Source organism: Trachurus trachurus, assembly GCF_905171665.1.
Source record: "Trachurus trachurus genome assembly, chromosome: 1".
In the NCBI taxonomy this organism is placed as follows: domain Eukaryota; kingdom Metazoa; phylum Chordata; class Actinopteri; order Carangiformes; family Carangidae; genus Trachurus; species Trachurus trachurus.
The window spans coordinates 19,690,202-19,714,749 of record NC_139891.1 but is presented as its reverse complement, the minus strand read 5'-3'; the positions used below and the strand labels follow the sequence as shown (position 1 = coordinate 19,714,749).

General features: G+C 43.1%; 4 protein-coding genes across 6 annotated transcripts; 2 read left to right on the top strand and 2 right to left on the bottom strand.

Annotated features, from left to right (window-relative positions):
• Window positions 1-3,840: 3,840 nt before the first annotated feature.
• LOC310989524 (uncharacterized protein) lies at window positions 3,841-9,957 on the bottom strand. Its single transcript, XM_083976615.1, has 3 exons — window positions 9,137-9,957; window positions 7,342-7,472; window positions 3,841-5,726 (listed from the first exon to the last, which is right to left on the bottom strand). Exons 1-3 carry the CDS (start codon window positions 9,423-9,425, stop codon window positions 4,743-4,745), a joined length of 1,404 nt encoding a protein of 467 aa, XP_083832741.1. The 5' UTR covers window positions 9,426-9,957; the 3' UTR covers window positions 3,841-4,742.
• A 288-nt stretch (window positions 9,958-10,245) lies between these two features.
• On the top strand, window positions 10,246-13,303 carry chchd10 (coiled-coil-helix-coiled-coil-helix domain containing 10). The gene is made up of 4 exons (XM_083991218.1): window positions 10,246-10,444; window positions 11,464-11,689; window positions 11,911-12,055; window positions 13,109-13,303. The coding sequence occupies exons 1-4, from the start codon at window positions 10,407-10,409 to the stop codon at window positions 13,126-13,128; spliced, it is 429 nt and encodes a 142-aa protein (XP_083847344.1). The 5' UTR covers window positions 10,246-10,406; the 3' UTR covers window positions 13,129-13,303.
• A 1,257-nt stretch (window positions 13,304-14,560) lies between these two features.
• Window positions 14,561-16,876, top strand: ddt (D-dopachrome tautomerase). The gene is made up of 3 exons (XM_083974035.1): window positions 14,561-14,761; window positions 15,624-15,799; window positions 16,421-16,876. The coding sequence occupies exons 1-3, from the start codon at window positions 14,654-14,656 to the stop codon at window positions 16,491-16,493; spliced, it is 357 nt and encodes a 118-aa protein (XP_083830161.1). The 5' UTR covers window positions 14,561-14,653; the 3' UTR covers window positions 16,494-16,876.
• Window positions 16,877-17,157: 281 nt separating this feature from the next.
• Window positions 17,158-19,421, bottom strand: LOC310987653 (snaclec coagulation factor IX/factor X-binding protein subunit A-like). 3 transcript variants are annotated; one of them, XM_083974004.1, is made up of 8 exons: window positions 19,377-19,421; window positions 19,171-19,256; window positions 18,779-18,838; window positions 18,420-18,473; window positions 18,219-18,310; window positions 17,979-18,104; window positions 17,696-17,795; window positions 17,158-17,565 (listed from the first exon to the last, which is right to left on the bottom strand). In XM_083974004.1, exons 2-8 carry the CDS (start codon window positions 19,232-19,234, stop codon window positions 17,489-17,491), a joined length of 573 nt encoding a protein of 190 aa, XP_083830130.1. In that variant the 5' UTR covers window positions 19,235-19,256; window positions 19,377-19,421; the 3' UTR covers window positions 17,158-17,488. The 3 variants fall into 3 exon arrangements, with proteins under 3 accessions (XP_083830130.1, XP_083830129.1, XP_083830128.1); XM_083974003.1 differs by having other exon boundaries at window positions 19,373-19,402; XM_083974002.1 differs by lacking the exon at window positions 19,377-19,421 and having other exon boundaries at window positions 19,171-19,333.
• Window positions 19,422-24,548: the final 5,127 nt, after the last annotated feature.

Below are 24,548 nucleotides of genomic sequence, written 5' to 3'. Positions count from 1 at the left end.
CACAGGTTGCATTTGGGATGAAGGAGCATTTGTGCCTGTTTGTTCTGGCCCTGGGAACCCTGTATCTCCGTCCTGATGTAGAGGATGATCAGGACCAGAGAAGACTACCCTAGCCTTCTGATGAACTCACTCATAAATTTTTGTGAGTGTGGGCTGCCGGACGCCAGTTATTTTGCTGGCTTCGTTTACAATTTTTAACATGCGGTTCTTATTTTGTGCAGGAAGCCCAAAATAAAAAGAGATTAGGCAAAAAGTTAAAACAGACTCAATAAAAGACCTGTAAAATAAAACCATCATAGTCATTTCTACATTAAAAGAGTTTACTTTTAGGGGCGGTGTTTAGCTCAGTTGGTAGAGCACCCGCCCCATGTGTAGAGGCTACAGTCCTCACTGCAGGCGGCCCCGGATCGAGTCGAGCGGCCCTATCCTGCGTGTCATTCCCCCTCTCTCTGCCTCCCATTTCCTGTCACTCTCTGAACTGTCCTATCCATTAAAGGCATAAAAGCCCCAAAAATATACTTAAAAAAAAAGTTCACTTTTCTCAGAAAATTAATGACTGAACGTGAACGGCCCTTTTCCTCAGTCTTCAGATCAAAGGTTCAGCTGCTTTGACAAAGACCATTAAACTATTTTAGAGGCTGAAAACTGTTTTGTGGTTTTTTCTTTAAACACCAAAGCTATCGTCAAAGCACATGGAAACTGATCAGATGATGATAATGATGGCTCCAGCTTTATTGCCAGCACAGTGAGTGAGTCTCACTGTGTCAAATGCACTTTCTGAAGAGCCAGTGCATAATGGTTAGTGAAGTCTGGGACAATTCCAGGAGGGTGTGACATAAAAACAGATGGATACCTTGCACTTCATCCATCTTTTCCTCCTTGCTCGGGCTTGTGTTTTTCGGACATCCCTGGCCCTGGAAAAAGGAGGGAGGTGTTTAGCTGACACAAAGAACCTGAGAGACACTGACACATTATAACTAACATTTCAGAGTCAATGAATAAAAACAAACCAACTCTTGAAAAATATGATTTATTGGCATATTCACACTCCACTGTTCCAAGTGTCCGAGTACAAAGGTATGAGTTGATCTCTGTTCTTTGGAGAGCTCGTAGCTCTGGTGACATGGTTGGACATGCAGTAAGTCTTTAAGATAAGGTGACGTCTCTGAGGGGACGAGGGACAGGAGGAGGTCTGAGGTCATGTGATGCTCTAACAAGAGGGAAACTTCAGCCAGGTCTTTAAAGCAGGCTACTGCACAACACTGAAACACTGTACTTGGTCCTGTGCTTCACATGAGCAGAGGAGAAAGGGGAACTCTGAGGAGAAGTGAAAACATGCAGATATGAGCATTAAGACCCTTTCAAATTTGTATTAACTAGATGTTTTCCCAGTGAAATAATCGCTTTGAACCAAACCAGCACACTGCACTGGTCTGAGCTGGGATTCACTTATACTCATGTTCTCCTGTTGGATTTTATCTGAGGACTGTAATAATTTTTTTATTTTTTTTTATTGTAGTAATTTTATGACTTGTTCAAAGTTCACATGCAGCGAACATTTTGGGTTTTGCTCTTATCGCTCAGTAAAACAAAATTTCCACTGAGCTGCTTACACAGCTCATGACAATAAACAACTACACTAATATTCCTCTTTACACAAAGTGTAACTCTAAATACAATCAGCCAAGTTGAAGGAATTATAATTACTTTTGATTTTTGAAGAAAATGATGTCACAGTGAAGTTGGCTTTTGGATGTTAAATGTCTCTTCATCATTTTATCCAACTTGTGTTTAATTGTCACAATAACCTTTGACCTTTGAGCAGCAAAATTCTCATCAGTTCCCCCGAGATGTTCCTGAGATATCGTGTCCATGTGCACATGACGGACGGATAAGCTGACCCTGCCTCAGCCCAAACTGTTGTTCACTGTCCACCTGCTTTGTATAATCTGCTCAGAGTGACCCTGATCAGGCCGGAGGCAAACTGCTGTCAAAACTCTAACAATAATACATGTCTTCATGACAAGATGTAAAAATTAAGAATACAAAGACAGTGTTCTTTACATAAGGATGAGGATTTCCACATGCGGCCCCAATCCTCTTCCATGTTTACATGACCTGTGTCAAATCAGAATATTGTCATTTTAGGAAAAACAGTGAAACGTCAGTGTGCATGTAAATGTGGTATGAGATGAAAAAAAAGAAAAAAGAAGCAAAACAAGGATCACAAACCACTGCTGACCTCAGTTTTTTGTTAAGGTGATGGCTTCTTGTTACTCAGGTGTCTGAAACACAGACACAGCTTCACTCAGACAGAGGCGTCACAGTGACCTCAGAGGAAGCTCAGTTGAGCTGACGTGTAGGCAGTTTGTTTTATTTCAAAAACACATAAAATCTCTCAAAAGAAAAATGGCATACAAAGGGTAAAATCATAAACAATAGGTTTTATTGTCAGAACTAAAGATCCGATCAAGTCTAGTGCTAGTAAACTAATACTCATTTTTTCCTCCTTGTTGTATTAAAGCCAAAGGAGAGGGAGTCTGATAACATGGAAGTAAAGCATAATATTTCAAAATAAAATCCCAGAGGTTTGAATTTCAACTCTATATAAGCACAGGCAGACAGATCTTTTATTACATGTTTATTTCTCTGACATGAGAAGAACTGGTCACAGTTTCTGGTGGGTGTTTTTCTCTCAGGTCTGGTGTCTGTTGAAACTTGCCTCATTTGTCAAACAGTCTAATTCTGATTGTTTTACTTTTTTAAATTAACCAATAGCTTAATCAATGATCCGTGCTGTGGCAGATTGTTTTTTCCACTGTGTGATGTCTGACTGAGAACCAGTGAAATTCAGATTAAAGGTCATAATGTCAGCTATGATCAACAACCAACAGCACCGATGAACAGTGAACATCAGCCTGGTCATATGGCAGAATATAAAGCGAGCAACAATGTTGGGACAGTGAGGACCTCTGCTGGTCACTTAGGACCATTAATTTTTAATAAATTCAAATTTTTTCATGTTTTAATTAAAAGAAACAAACAGATCTTTATCTTTCTATCTGTGCTTGCATAATAATCCACTGTAGAGAACGACCATCCTATCCTTTGGGCTTTTATTGTGAAATATTTACCTTCTGCAGTACCCGACTACCTTTCTTCATCCCCATTTTAACAACAAAAAATGATAAACTGTGTCATTTTACCATTTCCTGTGATCTCACGCTCGTGTTTTTAACTCCGACAGTAAAAACAGAGAAATGTTCCTGCTTTAAAACAAAGAAAAGGACCTGAATTTACATGGACACTGCAGCACTGATGGACATCATACCTGCAGTAAATGACGACACACAGTGTCAGTTCAGTCTCTGAGGTTATCATGTCCAACAGTGCAGAGGCAGTGCAGCTGGGACGGCTGGTTGATTCCTGACATTCAGTGTGTAAAGTGTTGTACTGGGAAAACTCAATAAGCTTGTTCACAGTATTTCATGGTCTTTTCTTTTCTTCATACAGATCGTATCTCAATCGCCCTGATGCAGCTTGTTAAAGCTCCACAGCACAAACTGTTGAGAATATCAACACTCAAAAGTTTAAAACCATTCCTACAGCATCAGCCGTTCTCTGCATACATTTACAGTCTGTAATGCTCAGTATAATGGTTTTCATTGTTACTGGAGGAGCCTGATATTCCCACACTGGACTCAGCCGTGTGTGGATGATGATGATGATTATGATGCAGACCTGAGCAGCAGACCAGTCCGACTCCAGAGGCGCTGTTTACATTCTTGACTTTGATTCCTGTGTTTTCCTCTGAGGAGTCTCACAGAGCAGACCACTATTTTTGTTTAAAGCAGAAGTAAGCGATCCGGTCGTTTTGGCTAACTTCCTGTCAGCGGTTGGAGATGGAGTTGGAGCAGCCCCCGCCCTCGCCCCTACGTCACCACATGCACGTGCATCGTCCTCAGTCTATGCAACTGCCCCCTTGGCTGCACACACAGAGAGGACCGCCCCTTTATGCCGTTCTCTCTCCTCATTGGATAAAGGTTGTAGGATACAAGGAAAGTTTTCTCCTCAGCTTACAGCAGAGCAGAGTGACTGACAGACCCGTGTTTCAGACCAAACGCTCTATGTAAGTGATTTCTGTCAGAAGATATAACTATTTAAGACTTATATTAACACAAACATTCCGCTTACTTCTGCTTTAAGTTAACGTTACACAGTGCTCAATCATTATTCGTGAGGCTGTTTTGTGCTTGGCGTGTATACTGCGTTTGGCGTGGACTGTGTTTTTCCTTCACTGGCTCAGTTGGTCTGATCCCTGAACTTTGATCAGGTGCAGACAGAGACACTGAGGTCACTCACTCCCAATGTTTTTGGATACAGAGGCAGTGTTATGTTGTGTGTGTAGACTGTGTTCCCAGTTTGGCCTGTTCATGGCAGACAACTCTACACATGTTGATGCAATTTAAGCTTTAACTCCTACAGTTTAAGCACAAAACCTGCCGCCAGGGGTGAAACTGGGCCTTCTCCTTCAATATCATATCACACTAGTATTTTTTAAATCTCCCAATAAACCAAGTAGCAGATGCGCAGCATTCATACATTTAGTCGGGGTTGTATTTTAAAAAGGGGGTGACCAAATCAAGTGCTGGTGTGATCGAATGGGAAAGTTGGTTGCAGTGAGAGCCAGTCTGGAGCCCCGAGGCCTCTACTTCGGTGCGGCAGTGTTTCGATCTGGGGTCTCAGTGCTGGATCTTCTGGTGTCTCTTGAGGTTGCTGGGGTGGGAGAAGCGTCGGTTGCAGACGGAGCAGCTGAAGGGCCTCTCTCCAGTGTGGACGTTGTGGTGGATGTCCAGCTGGCTCTGGCACACGAAGCTCTTGCCGCACAGCTGGCAGGTGTAGGGCTTCTCCCTGGTGTGCCTGGCCATGTGTTTCTGCAGGTCCGACTCCAGGAAGAAGCGCTTGGTGCAGCTGGTGCAGCCGTACGGACGCTCCATGGTGACGGCGTGGTAGAAGGCACGGTGGAGGCTCCTGGAGGCGGGTCTGTGGTGGTTGTGGTTGGAGGGGGGCGCGGGACGCTGCAGGGCCACGACGGCGGAGGAATCACTGGAGGAGTTGACGCCGGGGGTCGCTCCGCAGCCAGATGTTCCCGGAGGAGCAGATGCTGCCTGTGCCGACCCGTATCCTGCTACTTCCAGGCTGCACTGACTCATGGGTAATGTGGTTTGTTCGTGTCTGCCTCTGCCTGCTTCTCTGTGGCTCTGATCTGCATGCGACCAATCACACTCCTCTACCTCCTTGTCTGACGACCCCCCGCCGTCGATGACTATCACCTCCGGGGAGGACTTGGAGGCACGTGGAGCTGTCCCACTCCTGACATCCGTTATATCATCGCGGGAAGTCCGCACGGCGTCCTTGCGTGTCAGTGCGTCGGCGCCTGAGTTCAGAGGCTGACCGTCCCCTGCTCCTTTCTGCCTGGAGCCGTGGGTTTCAGCTGTCCTGCCGACAACAAAGGTGACGACGTCAGATCCACTGACCTCCGTTTCGCTGGCGTGTCTGGCCGGTTGGCCGTCGCTGTCGTCCCTCGGGGCGGCGAGGAGCGAAGCGGCGGCGCTGACGTCTCCCCCGTTGCTGACGCAGGCGTCTAGCATCGCCTCGTGGTCAGTCCCCACTGCTCCCTCCACCTTGACGATCAGCAGCTCCCCCTCCTCCTCAGGCTCTGCTGACTGAGAGGAAAACGTGATTCAAAACAAGGGGTAAATATTCCTTAACAGTAAATAATTATAGCTGAAAGGGAAAAAAATCAATCAGCAACAGTTCTGATAAGTGAGTAGTTGTTTTAGACAATTTCAGGCAGAATCTGTGAACAAACAAGGAGACGATGGCCTAAGGCCGTGGTGGTTCCCAACCTTTTTTGGCTCTTGACCCCATTATGACATCACAAATTTCTGGCGACCCGTCAATCAAGATGTGCAGGCTCAGATATTTTTTATATGCTTCATTTTATTTGAACTTGATTTATATTCGATACAGTGAAAGTATAGAATACAGTTGTTTAAGATTGTGTGTGTGTGTGGTGTTCTCAGTAATAATTTTTAAAAGAATAATAATAATAATACGTTTAAAAAAAAAATTATCAGTAATTTTTTTAATCAATTACTAGACAGTTCAGGCGACCCCAAGGTTGAAAAACACTGGCCTAAGGGGAGCTTCTTCCCTCAGGCCATCAGACTGTTGCACTCATAACAACACACACATACACCTCTATGCACTACTGCACTTTAGTTTTTAACAATCATCTATACTCAATACATACATCTGTATACATATACACAGTTACATTTTTTATTAGCTGTCACTGCAGCGATAATAATTTATTTATTACACTGGCTGCCATTAATACTGATTTTCCCCTTTATTTATTTGCACTTAGTTTATTGTATTATATTTTAAATCTACTCCTACCTCTTCTATATTCTTGTACTTTTATTTTTATGCAATGACCAGAAGGTACATAAGAATTTCACTGTAATTATTTGTAATTATATGTGACAAATAAAGCAAACTTGAACTTGAAACTTGACACGCTCAGCTAAAGTGTATGACTGACAATCACTGCGCTGTCTATCAATGAAACCGTGATGCTGTCCATGGTGCTGAAGGTACAGGCGGCTTCAGACAAACTCCTCCTCTGAAATAAATTGTCTTCAAAGCAAATATCTCTAGAAACATACTGTAGCAATGCTCAGAGCAACCTTGATTGCCTGAACTATAAATTACCCAGTCAGACTTTGATTTCCAATATCCCAACACATTAGCATGTATACAGCCATCACTTCAGCTACTGCTGTTTAAAGTCTCCATTAACACATCACATCTGGTGTCTGTGTACCTCTTTGTTCTGGCTCTTTCCTGCTTTGCTCTGAAATGCTCAGATTAAATATTTGAGCTGTGGACACAGGCTTTGATCTGCTCCTCTGAATTATTAACCTGTACCAGAGCAGGGTCGGAGTCCAGCATCAGTTGCCATGGTGATTTCTTCAGTAATGAGAGGTAAACCTGTTGTTAGCTTGATAGATTCAAACCCTGCTTTGTCTTACGAGCCCCAGGATCAGTAAGGAAGAGCTGAAATATGATACTGTGGACTCCTTTGCTTGGACTCCACTGTGAATCGATCCCAGATAAAAAGGCCAAAAAATGTTTTCTGGTGTGTCCTATGATTGAACCCTCTTCACACAGGACTGTGTGCTGAATGTACCCCCTCTCTGGATGTTTGAGGTGACTCACAGGCCTATATGAAGAACATGGTTCTCTTGTGTTTGCCCACTGTTGAATACCTACCTCAGTTTTGGTGGTGGTGACAACCTCCTGATCAGGATCCTGGTCCAGGACGATCGGCTGGCTCTTCTGGACAAGGTGCTGAGAAGCTGGACCTCGGTTCAGAAACCTGGTCCTGCCCTGCAGCGAGGGGCCTGGAAGATCATAAGGAGAACAATTAGACAAGTGAGGCCGGCGGCTGCACACTTATATTGACAGGTGAACAGTGACACAATGATCCTACATGAGACGTGACACATTTGCGCTCTGTGTGTCTAAGGAGGTGTTCATGGTTGATGGCAGTGAGTGGAAGAACAAAACACCATGGGACAGCAGATCTCTGGAAAAGCAGACAGTAGATTAGTAAATTAGTCTAAATTGGGGGACTCTAAGTTTCATGCTCTCATAATAGCAAATATGAGTCTGGATACATGTGAATTGAGGCAATCAAACCTCCCATCGCCTGGACCTTCATGTGAGAGATCAAAGACTCAGCTAAATGCAGTGACGTTTGTGATGTCTAAAATGTTTAGAAACAAGTTTAATAACACAATGTGGCCCTGAGAGTGCAAGGAAGCTGTTGGGCAAAAAAAAAGAAAGGAAAAGCACTGAACTGAGTGACAAGAGAGGGGTGAGTGTGTGCGCTAGCGGCTAGCATGAGAAACTACAGTGTTTGCGTGTGCAGCCGCCTGCAGGGGGAGTCAAGGTTGGGTAAAGTAACAGCCACCTGCAAGACAGAGTGGAGCCAAAGACACTGAACTTCGTAAACTCAGAAGGGGCGAAATGTGATATCTGGACAAATCTCAAGGAGTAAAGTGGGGAAGAAGGGTCACTTTCACCTCTCATTTGAATAAAAAACAATACAATACAATACAATACAATAGATAATAACAAAGTCACAGAGTCTGGTCTATAACAGGTTCGAGTTTTTCCATATTTGGGGGGTAAACTTAATGCATCAAACTTGGTCTACGTCTATTCTAATAATTTTAATGACGTTATACAGGCTTTGATGTGTAGATTTATGTTTGTATGTGTCCATACAAACACAAATATAGCCTACTGAAAATTCACAAAAAACATGTGCTGCAGATAGTCACAATACACTAAATGTAATATGGAAGTTGATGACTTCCCTCCACTGGCTCACTGACAGTCTCTGTGCTTTGGTGTCACACTGTGTGAAACTAAAAACAAAAATGATGTGTAGAATTACATTTTTGGTTTAGATTAGTCAGGTTTGGATTATTTCTACAGAGAAAACTGCCCACAAAGGTTGAGTAGGCTACCGTTATTTGGAGAATTATGAAACATATTCCTGAGACAAGTAATCCCCACCATGTGATTTGAGTATGTTTAAAGAGAAATGTCGCAGCTCTTTTATTAGACTCAAAATAGCCTAGTATGACAGCAAACTAAAACAGATAACTCTATGCAGCCTAAATTTTGTTCATAAACTCTTTTAAGATAAGCTTTATAATAGTATATATGCATTTAATTAAACCCAACAACTATCAAACTGCTTTAAAGCTCAAGTTGTGTCTCTACTTGATACAGACCCAACTGTTTCATCCTGTCCTACGGTTAAAGCACAACTTGCTTACTAGTTTATTGTCAACTGGCAATCCACAAAACTGACAGATTCAGAACGTAAACACACACTGTTACCCGGCAACGGTAGTGTTCCATTTACAATGTTGCCTGACAACGCTACAATCCAACAGGAGTTCGCTCTGATGCCCATGAACATGAACACACCGTAAAACTATTTCTGGACACATATATATTTTACTATATCGTTACAGGTGTCGTGACGTACCGGCCACCGAGTCCCTGTGCTGCCGGTTGAGGAGCCGGACCCCGGCGAAGCGGCTGCTGAAGGAGCCCTCGGCCCCCTTCACCCGCTCGGCTCGGTAGCGAGCGACCTGCAGCTCCAGGAGTTTGATCTTCCTCCGCAGGAACTCGTTCTCCTTCTGGTTTCGCGACATTTCCAGATGAACCACCGTGTATCCGTCGTCCACAACTTTGCAGATCTCCGCCACGGCCGCGTTGGCCAGCACCTCCATGATGGAGGCGATCTGAGAGTGAAAGTCCACGGCGGCCGACATGGTCACAGGCGGGAGGGCGGGGAGCAGCTGCAGCAGCGGTACTCGGCCTCCGGGCGGGGGGATCGGGCAGTGTCCGCCGGAGCACCTCACCGACAGGGAGACCAGCGAGGCAGTGCTGCCTGGTGTTAAAAAAAAAAAAATTCACGGAGAAAACTTGAACATGAAAGCAGCGGGGTCTTTGTTGACGTGAGGACTGAACGGAAGTGTGATCGTGTTTTGCTACAAGGAGACGACGGAGAGTGGAAGATGATGGCGCCACCTGTGTCCGGGAGGAGGAGGAGGCCTGGAGCTGCAACACGTGGGAGTCAGAGACAGTACGAGGAGGAGACGGTCCATGATCCATCCACCCGGCTCCACATTCACACCTGAACTGTGAGAGAGAGCTGGAGAAGATCCTCCACACCTTTTAATGGACTCAAAACCGGAATTTCCTAAATAATCTCAAAATATTTGATTTTTTCCTACATGAAAGAGCTCTCTATATTTTGTGATGTAGTACTAAAAAGTATGACATTTAAAGGAGTAGACAAAAAAGTACAATGTAATTATATAAAAAATTAAACGAGTTCAACATAAAACAGAGTTTCTAGTAAATTGAAGAAATCTAGCTTTAGGCTTTACCCACAGCGATTTTATTACATTATCCACATCCTTATTAAGAGTCACTTTTCTTATAAACATTCTAATGTCAAAATGTCATTTAGACAGACAGGAATAATAAGAAGATGAAAAGTAGACCTGTTGAATGACACCAAAACATAATGCAACTTCCTCCTGGATGTCGGCTGCCGTGATGAAGAAGTCTCGCGATACTTGAGCACTTTGCCGACGGACTCTGTCTGCACAAGGTCAGTTGCGTGTTGCCTGAGCTGCTGAAGAGGAGCGGTGTGTGTGAGGACAGCTCAGCTGCACGGTGTGGAAATAACGCGTGAGCCTCCTGGACCGGTGATTTCACGAGCGTAAACCCCTTTGGTGTGAGACATGGCGAGAGGAAGCCGCAGTCGCTCAGCTCCTGCCAGGTAATAAACACATGTGTGTGTCCCCCTAACTGACCGGTGTCAGAGGACTCCGGCTGGACTGGTGGTGGGACATACAGGGGGTCTCGTGGGGATAATCAGGGAGTCTCGTGGGGACAATCACGGAGTCTCGTGTGTACTGTTTTTAAACTGAGTGAGAAGTAGCCTAAGTCCTCACGGAGACGTCACTGACTGTCAGTTTTTATATAAGTAAGATAAATAACTTGATTGTTAGCTCTAGGCGCGTGCTGCCCTAAACCTCCTGCTGCGTCACAGGTCGTGGAGCCCCTGTGACGTCATGTGAGGGCTCCACAAGGTCAGGAAAGCTGATGAGTCAAGGCAGATCCACAGTCAGAGAGGGAGCTGTGACGGCTGCCAGAGGCTTGAACCCTGTCAAGTACATCTTACATCAGACGACAGTCATGGCTCCACTTTGTATGGAGGCCCGGAGAGCTCAACTTGAAATGGAAATGCAAATACACAAACACACAAACATGCCGCAAAGTCAGCCTTACAGTACAACAAGGGTTTCCAGCAGACACAGACTTGGGTTTGAAGAGGGCCTCCATGAAGGTGTAATCCTAATCGCAGTGACCTGGGTTACTATCTAAAAAAAAAAGGGGGGGATGAATCTAAAGGGACTCACTTGTTATTCAATGTTTTTATCCTCAAAGTCAAAAGTGGGCATTGAACAACACATCCCCGTCATCTTCACCACTTTCTAGTGTCCACTGGAAATACTTTTGTTGTGTTTTGTGTGTGTGTATGCTTTTTCTGAAAAATTGCAGTGGGTTGTTTGGGCTTCATGGCTGCAAATGAACCAAACTCCTCGTGGTGAGAGGAGCAAAACAAAACGTGTTTCCTCAGGAACTGAGTGAGTTTAATGGAGATATATTGAATGACTTACGTGGCTGAAGGTGGCAGTACTCTCAAGGTTGTTGTGACTGATACGGTAGATTACTTAATGTCTCTCTAAGCCTCTTTTATACACTGTAATTTAATTCTTTTTGTTCTATTTGTAGCCCAGCCCCATCCCATGCGCCCGTCCCTTCTCATCCACCTCCGGCCTCCTTGGCCCCAGCTCCAGTTCAGTCCCAGGGGCCAGGCCTCATGGCGCAGATGGCTACAACAGCCGCGGGGGTGGCGGTCGGCTCGGCTGTAGGCCACGTTGTCGGCAGCGCCCTCACAGGAGCCTTCGGTGGCGGCAGCAGCAGCAGCAGCAGCAGCAGTCCGGAGCCAGCAAAGCAGGTACGAAGTGGTGTGTGGTTGAACAGAGAATCAGGATAACATCCCTGATATGAACACAAACGTGCTTGTTGGTTAAAGTTAACACCAACACTGTTGTGGCTAAAGTTGTGGCCAATCAGAAGCCACTGGCCTCAGTCACTGAAATAATCCCAGCTGTGTGAATGTGAGATTCTGACTCAGACGTGTGATGTGTTTCCTTCCCCCTGCTCGTCTGTCTGCAGGAGCCCCCCCGGCCTGCGCCCGGCGCCCAGACAGGCCCCTGTCACTTCGAGGTCAAACAGTTCCTGGACTGTGCCACCAACCAGTCTGACCTGACTCTATGTGAGGGCTTCAACGAGGCACTCAAACAGTGCAAGTACTCCCACGGTGAGTCTGTGGTGGATCATGAAACGGCACAATACGGATGGCAACATGTAACCAGCATTTTTATTGACTCCAGTACTGGAGTATAGGCAATTATTCAATAAACCCCCAAAGAAACTTGAAGCTTAAAAGGTGGTGATGGGACTAACCACAGCTCCTCCACGCTCACCGTCCTTCTTTCTCTTTCTAACGTAACAGCTTAATAGACTCATACATGGAAATGCTTTAATGCTTTAATTAATCTATTTGGCCGGCCCTGAGGGAAAACCCTGTATCTAAGTAAGTAACATTTATTTGTACAGCACTTCTCACGGAGAGAAACTCACAAAGGGCTTTACAGGGTTAAAAAAACAAAGCCATGAATACATACATACATGCAATGACACAAAATAAAACAGCAGCGACCATTACAGAACGGTCGGCTTCAAGCTTTATGCTGCTTTAATCCCATCACAGCCACTGCATTTCTCTGTTTGATAACGTAGACCCACCTAATTGATTATTAAATTAGTTGCTAACTATTTTGATAATCAATTTTAATCAGTAAGTAATCACAGCCCTAATTAACATTGGTGCCAAAGTGAAAATCAACATGTCGGCAGCCACCACACACAGACACAACACATCCTAAGTGTTGTGTCTGTCCCTGAAGGTCAGTGCATGTGTCCCACCAAGGCCGAGTCTTGATTTTAAATCTATCTATAAGGCTCTGCTGCTGAAGCCGCATCATTCCCTCAGCTCTAAAGGTCACAGGATGTTTCACCGTTGGCTGTATCACATGCTCACACTGAGCTTGGAAGAGCTGCAGACTGAGCTGCAGAAAACATCGAAATTAAAATGTCATTTCACTCAATTATTTTAAAAGATTAAAAACTAAGTGCGAGCTTGACTAATGAGAAACAAATGTTTTCTGTCCATCCACATTTATTTGTTTTATGTAAAGGATTAAATCATTTAAAAAATAGTTGTGAAATTCTTCATATAAAACACTCAATTTTTTTACCACATGATTTTAATGTTACTCATGTCAACCTCTTTTTTTCTATGTTTCTGTAGGTGTGACGTCACTGGTGTGAAGGACGCATGCTGCTGTCCTGGCCTATTGATGTCAGTCATGAAACGGACTGTAGACATGTTGTAGATACTACATAACAAAGCGTGTTGGTTCTGTATGACTGATGGTTGCTGTGTAAGATGTGTTTGATAATCGACTGTGACATACATTTAATAAATAGCTGCTATCTATTTGCACATTCTGTCAGTATGTGTGGGTTTTTTTCTGTCAAGTCACATTCTTACACGTAAATTACTTAAATTTAAACAAGTTGCTAAAGGTGGTTATATTAAACTACTTGTTTATTACTAATTCATAAGACACATTTCAGAGGGACATGATACAACATTTCTCCTCTCTATTGGTGTCACTGTTGTAGATTGCGCTCTCCAAGCCCAGGAGTTTGGAGAGACTCACATTTAAATTAGAACTGAAATAAAACTTTTTGCTGCATACAGTTTTTCACAGCTGCTAAAAACCCATATGTTGAAACCTTATATGCTTTCTCAAGACTCAATAGTCAAGCTATTTATGCCAAAGCTCTGACTCCTCTTGCAAAAGCAAACACACACATCTCAAAACAGTCGATCTCAAAATCAAATCGCCTTCAGACCATACACAAACCAGACAAATACAGTTCATTCATTATACACTAAGTAGAAAAAATGGAAAATAATGTGCTAGAGCACGTTGCTCCAGAAATTTTCTAAAAAATGTTCACAACTCAATGAAATGACAGTTTTAGCAATGTAGGCTAAGTAATCAAAGTATTTTTGATCACTCCTCTATTGTTTCTTACAAACTATCCTGAGCACTGCTTTTGTTTGGTCATATGCAATTTGGTCTGAACGGTTTTGAACTGCTGTGTCTATGGGATGGACTCACACTACCTAACTGTGTTTAACTTCTACAGCCTGTGTTTCAGCGAGTTAAATTGTGTTAAAATTTCAGCAAAAAGAGGATATGAGATCTAAAACCTTAGCCAAACAGCTTAAAAATGTTCATGGTTTAACCAAAACAGTGGAGTTGGTTCAGAAGATAATACATCCATGGTTCAGAATGGTAGCCTAGTCTACGGTATGTAAAGTTTTCTGTGGTGTTTCAAAATAAAAGCACTTCCTGTAATTAAAATCTAGTGAAACCACCTTCACGTATGGAGAATCACAGTAACTCCTTCTGTACTGTATCACAGAAACTGTGTTTCATGAAGCCTAGTTACAGTACAGCATCGTAGAAAAGTTGGCTACTTCCTCTCGTAGACAGTAAAATAACTTGTCAGCTAGGCTATTATCTTTTTTTAAGTAGGTTATTACAATTACTTTGCTGTTCATCTATTTTTTCTTTTTTATATCGTGATTTGCAGCACAGACTGAGTTCTGAGTGTGGAGATAATTGAACCGTCTCCGTTGTCAACTGTCTCTGGTGGTCTCTGTCTCTTACTTTGAAAGCGTAAACCGGAAGAAGTCTGTCGGGTCTGTGTGTGTGCTCCTCGGTCCCTCTTCTGGTCCTTCTTCTCACTGTCCGTCGAGCAGACTGCAGCCGCTGACATGCCTTTCATCGCCCTGCAGACCAACCTGCCGTCCAGCTCCTTCTCGGAGGACTTCCTGAAGAAGCTGTGCAGCAGCACCGCGGCCGCTCTCGGGAAACCGGAGGACGTGAGTTACTTTTTCACCTCTGTCCCTCTCTGTCACCGTGGGCCTGTGGCTGCTCAGCTCACACACTGTCTAATATTACAGACAGCCTCTGCCTGTTTAATAACTGTGTACAGCCGACCACACTGTTACTATTACACGAACAATCTGAATGGGAAAATAAAGTGAAGTGCATAGATTAATAAATAAAACTGTAGCTTGAAGCATGTGCTACCTAAGTGATAATTTATTATTGATTAATCAGGAGGATGCAGTAAAGTATAACTTTGCATTTACTGAATTGAAACAAACCAACTTCTGTCATGTGAATAGAGGCTGCTGCCGTTTCTGCTGATCAGCAGATCGCTATCAATGTTAATAACTGTGTGTGAGAGGGACATTGTTATGTCAGACTAATATGCTTTTGACCTGTTGACCAGCTCACAATGACTGCACTGATTAATGCCCGTAATAAACTCCAGCTTCATCCTGCAGCACCTCACTGGACAGGACGCCCCCCTCAGGGGCTGCCCCGTTTGTCATTGGCTGGGAGGTTAGGGCGTTTCGTGGGGTGGGCGTGGCCTCTGCTGTCTTACTCCAATAGGGTGGCTTACTGTTTTGTGTTTAAATAATTTATTAAAAAATATCAAACACTGAAATAAACCAAATGAACAATCAAAACTTAAGAAAATTATACGTGAAGAATCTTATTTCCAGGTTTTAATGTGATTTCAGACCACAGGGCTCATGCACTGTGTAGAAAAGTGGTGTCCAATGTGTTTTAAGTGGGATTTGCAGGAACTTAAATGGGCTCTCACCAACCAGTAACAATGCCCTGTAAATTAACCAAATACACACTTATACCTGACTTTTTTTTATCTCCCAGAGGATGAATTTGGTGGTGACCCCGGGGCTGCCGATGCTGATTGGAGGCTCCTGCTCTCCATGTGTGATGCTGTCGGTGTCTGCCATCGGTGTGACCGACACTGCCGAGAAGAACAAGGAGCACAGCGCCAAGATCTTTGAGTTCCTGACCAAAGAACTCGGTCTGGCTGAAGACAGGTGAGCTGCACACATCCTACTGAAACAATGAAACCACCGTCTGCTCTTCATTCACTCCACATTCAGCAAACATTTCCAAATCAGTACAAACAGCACGGTTCTTTAGGAAAAACTAGACTGCTGTGTGCAAGTAGGTCAATTTTTTGTTAGTTTTTCCACCAGTGGCGAAAGTGGTGAACCTGCTGCTTGATATTCAAAAATTAGTGATCAGCACTGAAGCCAGGTTCATAATGTTTTTAGTGTCCCATGAAACCTCCTCTGCTGTGTTGTCATTTTTTGCAGTGCATGTGTAGTCAAAAATTGATGAAGATGTATATTTCCTGCTGTCCGAGACAGGAAGTGACGAGTCTTTAACTGTGCTGTTGTGCGTCTTTGTCATATTTGAGTGATTGATATAGATACCTTTATTGTCGCACAGGGAAATAGTTTCTCACAGTCTGTCACATATCACACCATGTACACCACCAAAAACATCAACCCACCAGACACTGAAAAAACAAAAACAAAAAACATGATCACACACGTAGAAAAGGGGGGCTGGGGTTTGGGTGGGGGTCTGTACAACAGGTTACAGCGGGAGGTTGTTAAGTGCAGAGACTGACAATGTTTTCTGATCGACAGGATTGTGATTCAGTTCCATGCGCTGCAGCCGCACCAGGTGGGGAAGAAGGGGACTGTGATGAGCTTCTTGTGAAGGATGGTGTCGTCTCAGATGCAGCTCAGTCTCAGAGGAACACTCCTGTTTAGCCTCTGTCTGATCAGTAGTAGCACTAAATCAGTATTAATCACACTAACAGCTTCTATCTCGGATGATTCAAAGACCTCTCTCTCTCTTACGGTTATCTTTCCTGAAATCACTTGCATCACAGACTGTTGAAGATCAGACCAAAACCACATGGAATAAAACATCCAACTAGTTTCAGAAAATAAGTTGAAATGATTTCTTCAGTTTCATTTTCTTGTGTCTTTTCCACAGAGTGTTGATTTTGACATGTCATGTGACCTAATCCTAACGTGATAGTGAAGAGCTATTTTTTTTAATATGTTTTCAGTAAACATATGGTTGAGATGAACTGGGCTCTGTGTCTGTGTGGTTAATGTAGTCTCCAGGTACAAAAACAAGTCTGAAGCTGCCATGGGTGACAGGTTTCTAACAAATGCACAGTGACTTTTACTTTGCCGTCATTAGGAGAAAGAAAGACCACATATTTTTTCACTCAGTTTGAGGAAGACCCACCGCTTAAATCTGTAGAAAGTGAAGACCATATGTGATCAGATCACCAGAGACTGATGTTAATATCAGGTCTGAACATGTCTAAACCGAGCATGACCCTCAGAGGTTGAAATATGAAGCCAAAAACCTGCAGTTCCTCCAATGACCCCTAGAATCTGGCTCCAACAGTGAGTCAGTCTCTGTAGACCCCCATCTTAAAAGAGTCCAATGAGAGCCAGGTCCAGTTCCACTAATGTCACTGATACTTTACATCCCCGTGAATGAATTATGATTTTGATCTCAAACCCCATTAAACTCCAGAAAGAAGAACAGTAACTCATTAATTAAATTAACAGACATTTTTATTCCGCATATACAACATATATATAACACTTAAAAGTGACGTACAGTGCTTTAATGAACAATCAGTAGGTTCAGGATTATCTTCAGTGGGCAGCAGCAGTGACACAGACGACTTAACAGCTTGACCGTTTGACCTGACACACAAATGGAAACGGCGTGGTGCAGCCATGGTTGGACCAACCCTTGGATTCTGTAAAGACAAAATCATCATCATCATCAGTGTCGAATCGATAAAATAACATCAGCTTAATGTTATGGTAGAAACAGGTCTCTGTGCTTTGTTGTGTGTTTGTCTTTCTGCACGTGTTTTCTGTTCTCACCCTGAGTGTTGAGCTGCAGGCACTTGTAAATGTCAGTGGGGCTCGTCAGCTCCCAGTTGTTGTAGTCAAACCGTGAGCCGTCAACCCATCTCCACCCATCCTGGGGGAAAGTCACTTTGAGTTGTGTGACATTTCAACATTCATGACTAAACACAGCCTGCACCAGTTTCACAAGAAACCCTAAAAACTATAAACTAAATAAAAATGAGTAATACCTAACAGCAAATTATAGCCACTGAAATCAGTTCACAGGCTACAAAGCATTTCAAATATTTGTACACACCTCAAAGTGGTAACCTCCAATCCAGGCAAATGCATGGCCACCATTCCTCACCAGGCGCTGGAGAAAGTTATACTGCCATATGTCGTGGACTGAGGCCAGATTACCACCGTATGCAGCACAGTATTGCTGCAGGATGGACAGGAGAGATGGATTTACTTTTTCATACTGCACATAAATGAAGCTAAGAAAGAGCTGCAACCCTTCCCGCTCTTCTCTTTTATGAATGAAATGTTTTATTACCTCAGCGTTTGTCCAGCTCTCATAAATGTTTCCTAAGTAGTAGCAGCTGCCAGCAAAACTCTCCCAACCAGTGAGGCAGAATTGGAAACGAGCTGAAAATGATGATGAGGGTGAACAAACCATGACAACAAATAACAAAATGGCTGCCAATGTTTCACAGCGGCTTCGTGTGGTACTGTGACGGTTGTGTGTTGTTTTCACCTTGACGAGGAGGAGCTGCTTCACCAGCAGCAACAGCAGTGTCAGGATCCACCTCTGTAAAACAAGCAACACAAGGCCTGTGAGGTTAATGGGTCCTGTCAGACATCACTCAATGTAGATGCACATAGCTGATAGACGGATCAACAGCACATTTTTAATAGCCCATTATACATTTTTCACGGCTTAGGCCTAATGAAGCAGCAGTAGTTACTGTACTATTGTCTGTGCTGGGACACTTCAACAGTGATACAAAGAACTTGTTTTATGAAAGAAGAGACACATAAATGACACACTCTGCAGTGATCTGTGGTCTGAGTCCAGATGGAAAGAAAGATTTCCAATAAAAATGTGCCCATTACCTGGTTCAGGTGCAGCGTTGTTTTCCTGTTGCACAGCAGCAGCAGCTTCAGCTGGAACAACTGAAGACAAAACAGCAAAGTGGATTCATGCAGATCAGCCACATTTCTACAGTGGATATCATTCAAAAACATGTTACTCTACTGTTGATACTTTTTTTAAACTAGTTTGATCAAATCTGTTTTGACAAAAAGAACACAAGACAGCAATATTAGAGCCATAGTCTGATGAATCGATTGATCCCTCACGCTAATGATATCAATGAGTCCACTTCTAAAGGTATCTAATGACAAGACATTTTAGGATTCTAGAGATATAAGTTTGATCCTCAGCCCTGAAGATCACGGCAGATTAATTTGGATTAAAGAGATGATGTATCAGTGCTCTGTCTTACCTGATGCAGCCTGAACAAACAGAGCCGCACAGAGAAAAACGGAGAGCATCAGTAAAGTCTTCATGATGAACAACAGTGATGAACAACTAGAGGGAGGAAGAGTTTCACAAAACATAAGTGTTAACAAGTTGTGACAATACACAGAGATCATTAATGCAATGTAACAGATCCAGACAAATAGTAACACACAAATAACACTTACTCACAGGGAAGCAGCAGTCAAGTAAGTGTGAGGAGCTGGTCAAGGTGTGTGCAGGATGAGTGTTGCTCTGCGCTTTTTATACACACACTCGGCTCAAGCACACAATAAAACATGTGGACTTTGCCTCCCGTGTCAGTGGTGTGTTGTGTTGCAGTAAGACAGATGATTTTTCCTGCTTCACTTCCCACTATGATGACTGACTCATGTCAATAAAACATTTGCTCAGTGGTGGAATGTCCCAGGAAATCTTTCATTGAGGGCAAACAAAAGTTCAAACTGCCTCCTTAACTGGAATCGATGTGGACTTATGGGAGTTGACCGAAACTAGTCAAGGAGGCCACAAATCAACACAAAGCATCTGATCAAGAGGAGATGCAGCTTTAGAAAAGAAAAGTTTGGTCTGGCACCCACTCTGACAACAAGAAGCTTATGTAAACAAAATATGGTGTGAAAGAGGTGATGTGATCCATAAAAACAAAATTGATGACAGAATGAGTGCACCTTGAAACACTAATATGAAGGAGCATTTAGACAGAGACCACGTCAAGTCAAGTCAGCTTTATTTGTAGAGCACATTTAAAAACAACAGATGTTGACCAAAGTGCTTTACATACAATATTCAAATTCAGACAAAACAAGACAAACACAAGGAGAGAGAGAGAGAGAGAGAGAGAGAGAGAGAGAGAGAGAGAGAGAGAGAGAGAGAGAGAGAGAGAGAGAGAGAAGCATGACACTGAATTAAAAACCAAAGAGAAGAGTGTGTTTTTAGTTTTAAATTTGTCTGTGGAGGGTGAAGATCTGATTGTTTGTGGGAGACCACAGTTGTGATGAGAACCCTTTCAAATGATAGGCTACCGGTTTTATTAGTAGTAGTAGTAGTTTTATTTGTTATGACTGTTTTTCTCTCTTGTGATGGTGACCTTGTTTCTTCCTTATTTCTAAATGAGGCCCCAGAGTAATAAAAATGTAAAGGCTAACCTCCACATGGCAAATGAAATGCTCATTATAACTGCAAACGTGAAGATAAATTCTCTTCTGTGAACTAACAGGCGGGTGGAGTTGTATATTTGTTGAATGACATTGACATTTGTCACATGACTAATTAAATTATGATTTGCACTTCCAAGTAATACAGTGGTCATTTCAATGCAGGTCAGGGGAACACTCGTATATCAGTATATACCATCTAACCCATCCCACATAAGTGGCCATAAAACACTCTGACTTTAATGAGTCTGATTCAGTCAAGGAAACTGTTGTGAGGTAAACTTTGGAAAAATAATAACTGAGACTTCCTTCTGGAAAGTCTCAGTTATTATGCCCAGTTTGCCATTTACTGTATCCGTGAAGTCATGCATGGATAGAAAACGAGGACAAAATTCACGTACAACAACCAGTCAAAGAGAAAGTACTTGTGGGCACTGATTTTCCTGGTAATGCCGCTTTCTAAACACTTCTTCCCTGCCTTGATTTTAAGAACATGGACACATAATTGTGTTAAGTGAAAAGCATGTTTCAAAAACGGGGAAATACCAAAGATAATGATGGAGTTATGAACATAGAATAATAGGAGACATATTGGAGCAGAGTAAGAAAATCAAATAATGATGATAAATTCATAATCTGAGGGGGGATCGTCTGAGTATGATCAGAAACAATGGAAGGAACAATGGAAATAAATTATGATTTGGATACAGTACATCTGTGTAATCATCTCATAGTCTTATACATAATCAATTATAATGATAATAATAGTAATAGTAATAGTATCAGTTTTTTTATTATCAATATCAGTTTTTACATTAGGCTACTGTACTTTTACCTCAAAATGGACTTATTGCACAATAGATTACTTTGAATTTGTAGGAGTTTTATGTAACTGGATGGAGAGTGTAATGATTAATTTGGCAGGTGGTCTTTCTAAGACTGGGATTAACATACACCCTCAATTTAAACTCCTGAAACGGGCACTTACAGTGACTGTCAAGTGGCGGTGAGAGAAAGAGGATGTGTCTCTGTTCTCACATGATCCACATGAATTTGGATGAAACACTAATATAGGAAGTTGTTTATTGCATTGCTAGAAATCGTTTAAAGTTCTCACCATCAGGAATAAGTAACAGAGACGTACCGAGTCCTTTCATCAACACTTAAGCGTAAGTAAGCTGCTTAACCAGAACAGATGAGCATCCATGAAAAATGATTAATTAAAGGTACTTTATTTGTCACATATACAGCTAGTACAGTGAAATTCTTTCTTTCTCTGCATTTAACCCATCCCTGAGGAGCAGTGGGCAGCCGCGGTGCAGCGCCCGGGGACCAACTCCAGATTATGAGCCAGTGCCTTGGTCAGGGGCGCTGACTGGAGGATCAACCTAGCTGACATGTTTTTAGTGGTGGGGGAAACCAGAGCACCCGGAGGAAACCCACGCAGACACGGGGAGAACATGCAAACTCCACACAGAAAGGACCTGGGCGGCCGGGGGATTCGAACCCAGGACCTTCTTGCTGTGAGGCAACAGTGCTAACCACTGTGCCACCGTGCCAGGTGCAGTTTCCGTGCGAATCATGCCACCACGCAAAGGCCCGTTGTGCGATTGAGAGGGCGTCTGGCATTATGGAGACCTTATTATCTTTTAAAAAAGATGGTGGCAGGTTCTCGAGCTGCATGGAAATGTCACCAAATATTGATCTGTCTTTCTTCGTTCTCACTATGTCCTTTTATGTTTGATACAAAAAGAAACAGAGAAACCTAAGCTGTGCTGTGCTGCTCTCGCCACATTAGCAAGACGTAAGTGAAAATATAAACATGCTCAGCCTGTCTATACATATTCAAAATAGATGACTACATATAGGACAAACAGAATTCACTCCCACATGGCAGACTGCCCCACCTCCTGGGGAAACTTAGGCCTGACAGTTTTGTTTTAACATCACAGGACGTTAACGGCACGTATCTGTGCTGTCACACTTTTTTAGTCAGAGATTTCGTTTTATACAGCGCTGCCAACAATCTTATCACTGTCTGCTAAACTGCAGCTTTCCTGTCTGAGAGCTGCACTTTGTTGCCATGGTCACTTGCAACCAGACTTCCGCCTCTCGAGACTCTCGTAGCCCATCTGACTCGTACCCTCCACCCTCCGTTTGACCACAGCTGGGGTCGTGGTCTGGAACTTCAAGTGTTCCTGTTTTAGCATCACACGCTCCACAGTCTGTCGTCCACAGAGCTGCACATGAAGTCATCAGGCTCTCCCTCTGAACATCTGGCTGACAAGTATGGATCAGACCCCCAAGTGCACATGCTCAGTGTTACTTTAACACAAAATCTGATCAGATACAAGTGGTGTGAGACCATCAGTGTGTCAGCTGTTGGACACATTTGACTCCTGTTATGATGAGTCCTTAGAAACAGCGCTCTGTACGTCCAAAGACACACCTGAAGCATTCAAGTCGGATGGTGGATATCCCTGTCCATGTGAACCTGTTGCACTCATCACATCATCATTACAGGGAGCCAGTGAGAGGTGCAGTTTCCGTGCGAATCATGCCACCACGCAAAGGCCCGTTGTGCGATTGCGAGGGCGTCTGGCATTATGGAGACCTTATTTTTCGATGCCGTGGGAGTGCACCACGCTGTTGCAGTCCAGGCTGTAGTTGCTTGTGCCATTGTGCATGAGTTGTGCCTCAGAAATGGAAACACATTTGAATCTGTGGGAGAGGCACATGGGCCAGATGACCCAAGTAAAAGAAATTAACTAAACAAGCTGCAGGTAATATTGTAGCAGTGGATTTGTTTTGTGAAGTCACAGGCAGTCGGATGGAGGTCTATGATCGTGTGACCTGGTTCTGTGAAGCCACTGAAACCTTCACACATTCAATCTCGATCTTATTCTGACTGCTCCCGCCCACGTCCTCTCCTCCTCTCGTTTCAAACCCTTTCTCCTCACACCCTCATTCACAGCTTCATCTCCTTCACTCTCACACTCTTTATTTTTTATTGAGTCCATCTCACCTCTGGATGACCACCTCAGCAGGTAGGTACAAACTTTGGGTTTGCCTTTACATTGGTTTATGGTCTCACACAGAAGGAAGTATGCCTGGTTGCTTCTTTGCTGATGATGTTACCGTTTCCACTTTGACTACCTTCTTTCGCCTTCGGCTGAATCCATCCACATCTTTGTGTTTTCTCTCCAACAGACTGATTACTAGTGAAACATCCTGTTGGTCAGTTTTTTTTAACCCTCCCTGTGCTGTCAGCCCTCCCCTCATTCACAAGTACCTACTTTTCCTTTTTTTGAACAGCCTCTTATAGTTTGTAACTGACTGAACCCTGTTCAATAGAAATTGATATAAATTGAACTTTTGTATTATTGTATCAAATCAGATGAAAAAGAGACAAAGACCTTGTCTGTAGGTTTTTCTTTTTAAATATATTCTATACTCAATTGAAATAATATTCAGCTGAAATTGGACTGTGCGCGCATACAAAAACAGCACCATGAGCTAATGAGACTGAACCAGGCTGGATTGATTTTCATATCAATCATCCAAATCAGCAGAGGAAAGTATTTCTTTTACATCGTTTTTCACATCGTAATTTATGACTTAACGTATCACCACAGACACTCAATATATCCAACCCTCTTCAGCTCTGGCCGTCCATCTCATTCTGTCAAATGCAGAGCACTGAACCAACTCTTCCTCAGATTTGGTGCAACATTCACCTGGATTGAAGGATGACCTGATTACATTTTAGTCATCAAAGTTCAACAGCAAATTGGCTCTGAAAGCTCAGCGCATTGCAACTTAAGAGAACTGGAAACAATGCTGTGCTGTGTGTATGTTTAGCACATGTTGCAAAATTGATTATATGAGATTTTACAAATTTGTTTGTGTTTTCTTAAATTGCAGTGTGTTGAATGTGATATCTTGGAAACTTCTAATAGGATCCTTTCACATTTGACACAGGTCCTGAATAGATTTTATTAATGAAAGGTCAAAGTTCAAGACTTTTTATCCATACCTGAAGACTTCACATAGGAATTATGACACAATTTAATGTAAATGGTTCATATTCTAAGACTTATAGGCAGACAACCTTTCTTAAAGTTCCCCTGAGATCAGACTGAAAGGCTGCTGTTGTGTTATTGAGGCTGTCCTATAGTCCTTTAGTCAA

Coding starts and splice junctions, on each gene's coding strand:
- LOC310987653 (XM_083974002.1), bottom strand. CDS start 19,321: ATGATCTCTGTGTATTGTCACAACTTGTTAACACTTATGTTTTGTGAA. Junction 18,474..18,778: donor CAACGCTGCACCTGAACCAG/GTAATGGGCACA, acceptor CTTGTTTTACAG/AGGTGGATCCTGACACTGCT. Junction 18,105..18,218: donor AGAGCTGGACAAACGCTGAG/GTAATAAAACAT, acceptor TCCATCCTGCAG/CAATACTGTGCTGCATACGG.
- LOC310989524 (XM_083976615.1), bottom strand. CDS start 9,425: ATGTCGGCCGCCGTGGACTTTCACTCTCAGATCGCCTCCATCATGGAG. Junction 7,473..9,136: donor GCACAGGGACTCGGTGGCCG/GTACGTCACGAC, acceptor ATGATCTTCCAG/GCCCCTCGCTGCAGGGCAGG. Junction 5,727..7,341: donor TCACCACCACCAAAACTGAG/GTAGGTATTCAA, acceptor TTTTCCTCTCAG/TCAGCAGAGCCTGAGGAGGA.
- ddt (XM_083974035.1), top strand. CDS start 14,654: ATGCCTTTCATCGCCCTGCAGACCAACCTGCCGTCCAGCTCCTTCTCG. Junction 14,762..15,623: donor CTCTCGGGAAACCGGAGGAC/GTGAGTTACTTT, acceptor TTTATCTCCCAG/AGGATGAATTTGGTGGTGAC. Junction 15,800..16,420: donor CTCGGTCTGGCTGAAGACAG/GTGAGCTGCACA, acceptor TCTGATCGACAG/GATTGTGATTCAGTTCCATG.
- chchd10 (XM_083991218.1), top strand. CDS start 10,407: ATGGCGAGAGGAAGCCGCAGTCGCTCAGCTCCTGCCAG. Junction 11,690..11,910: donor GTCCGGAGCCAGCAAAGCAG/GTACGAAGTGGT, acceptor GTCTGTCTGCAG/GAGCCCCCCCGGCCTGCGCC. Junction 12,056..13,108: donor ACAGTGCAAGTACTCCCACG/GTGAGTCTGTGG, acceptor ATGTTTCTGTAG/GTGTGACGTCACTGGTGTGA.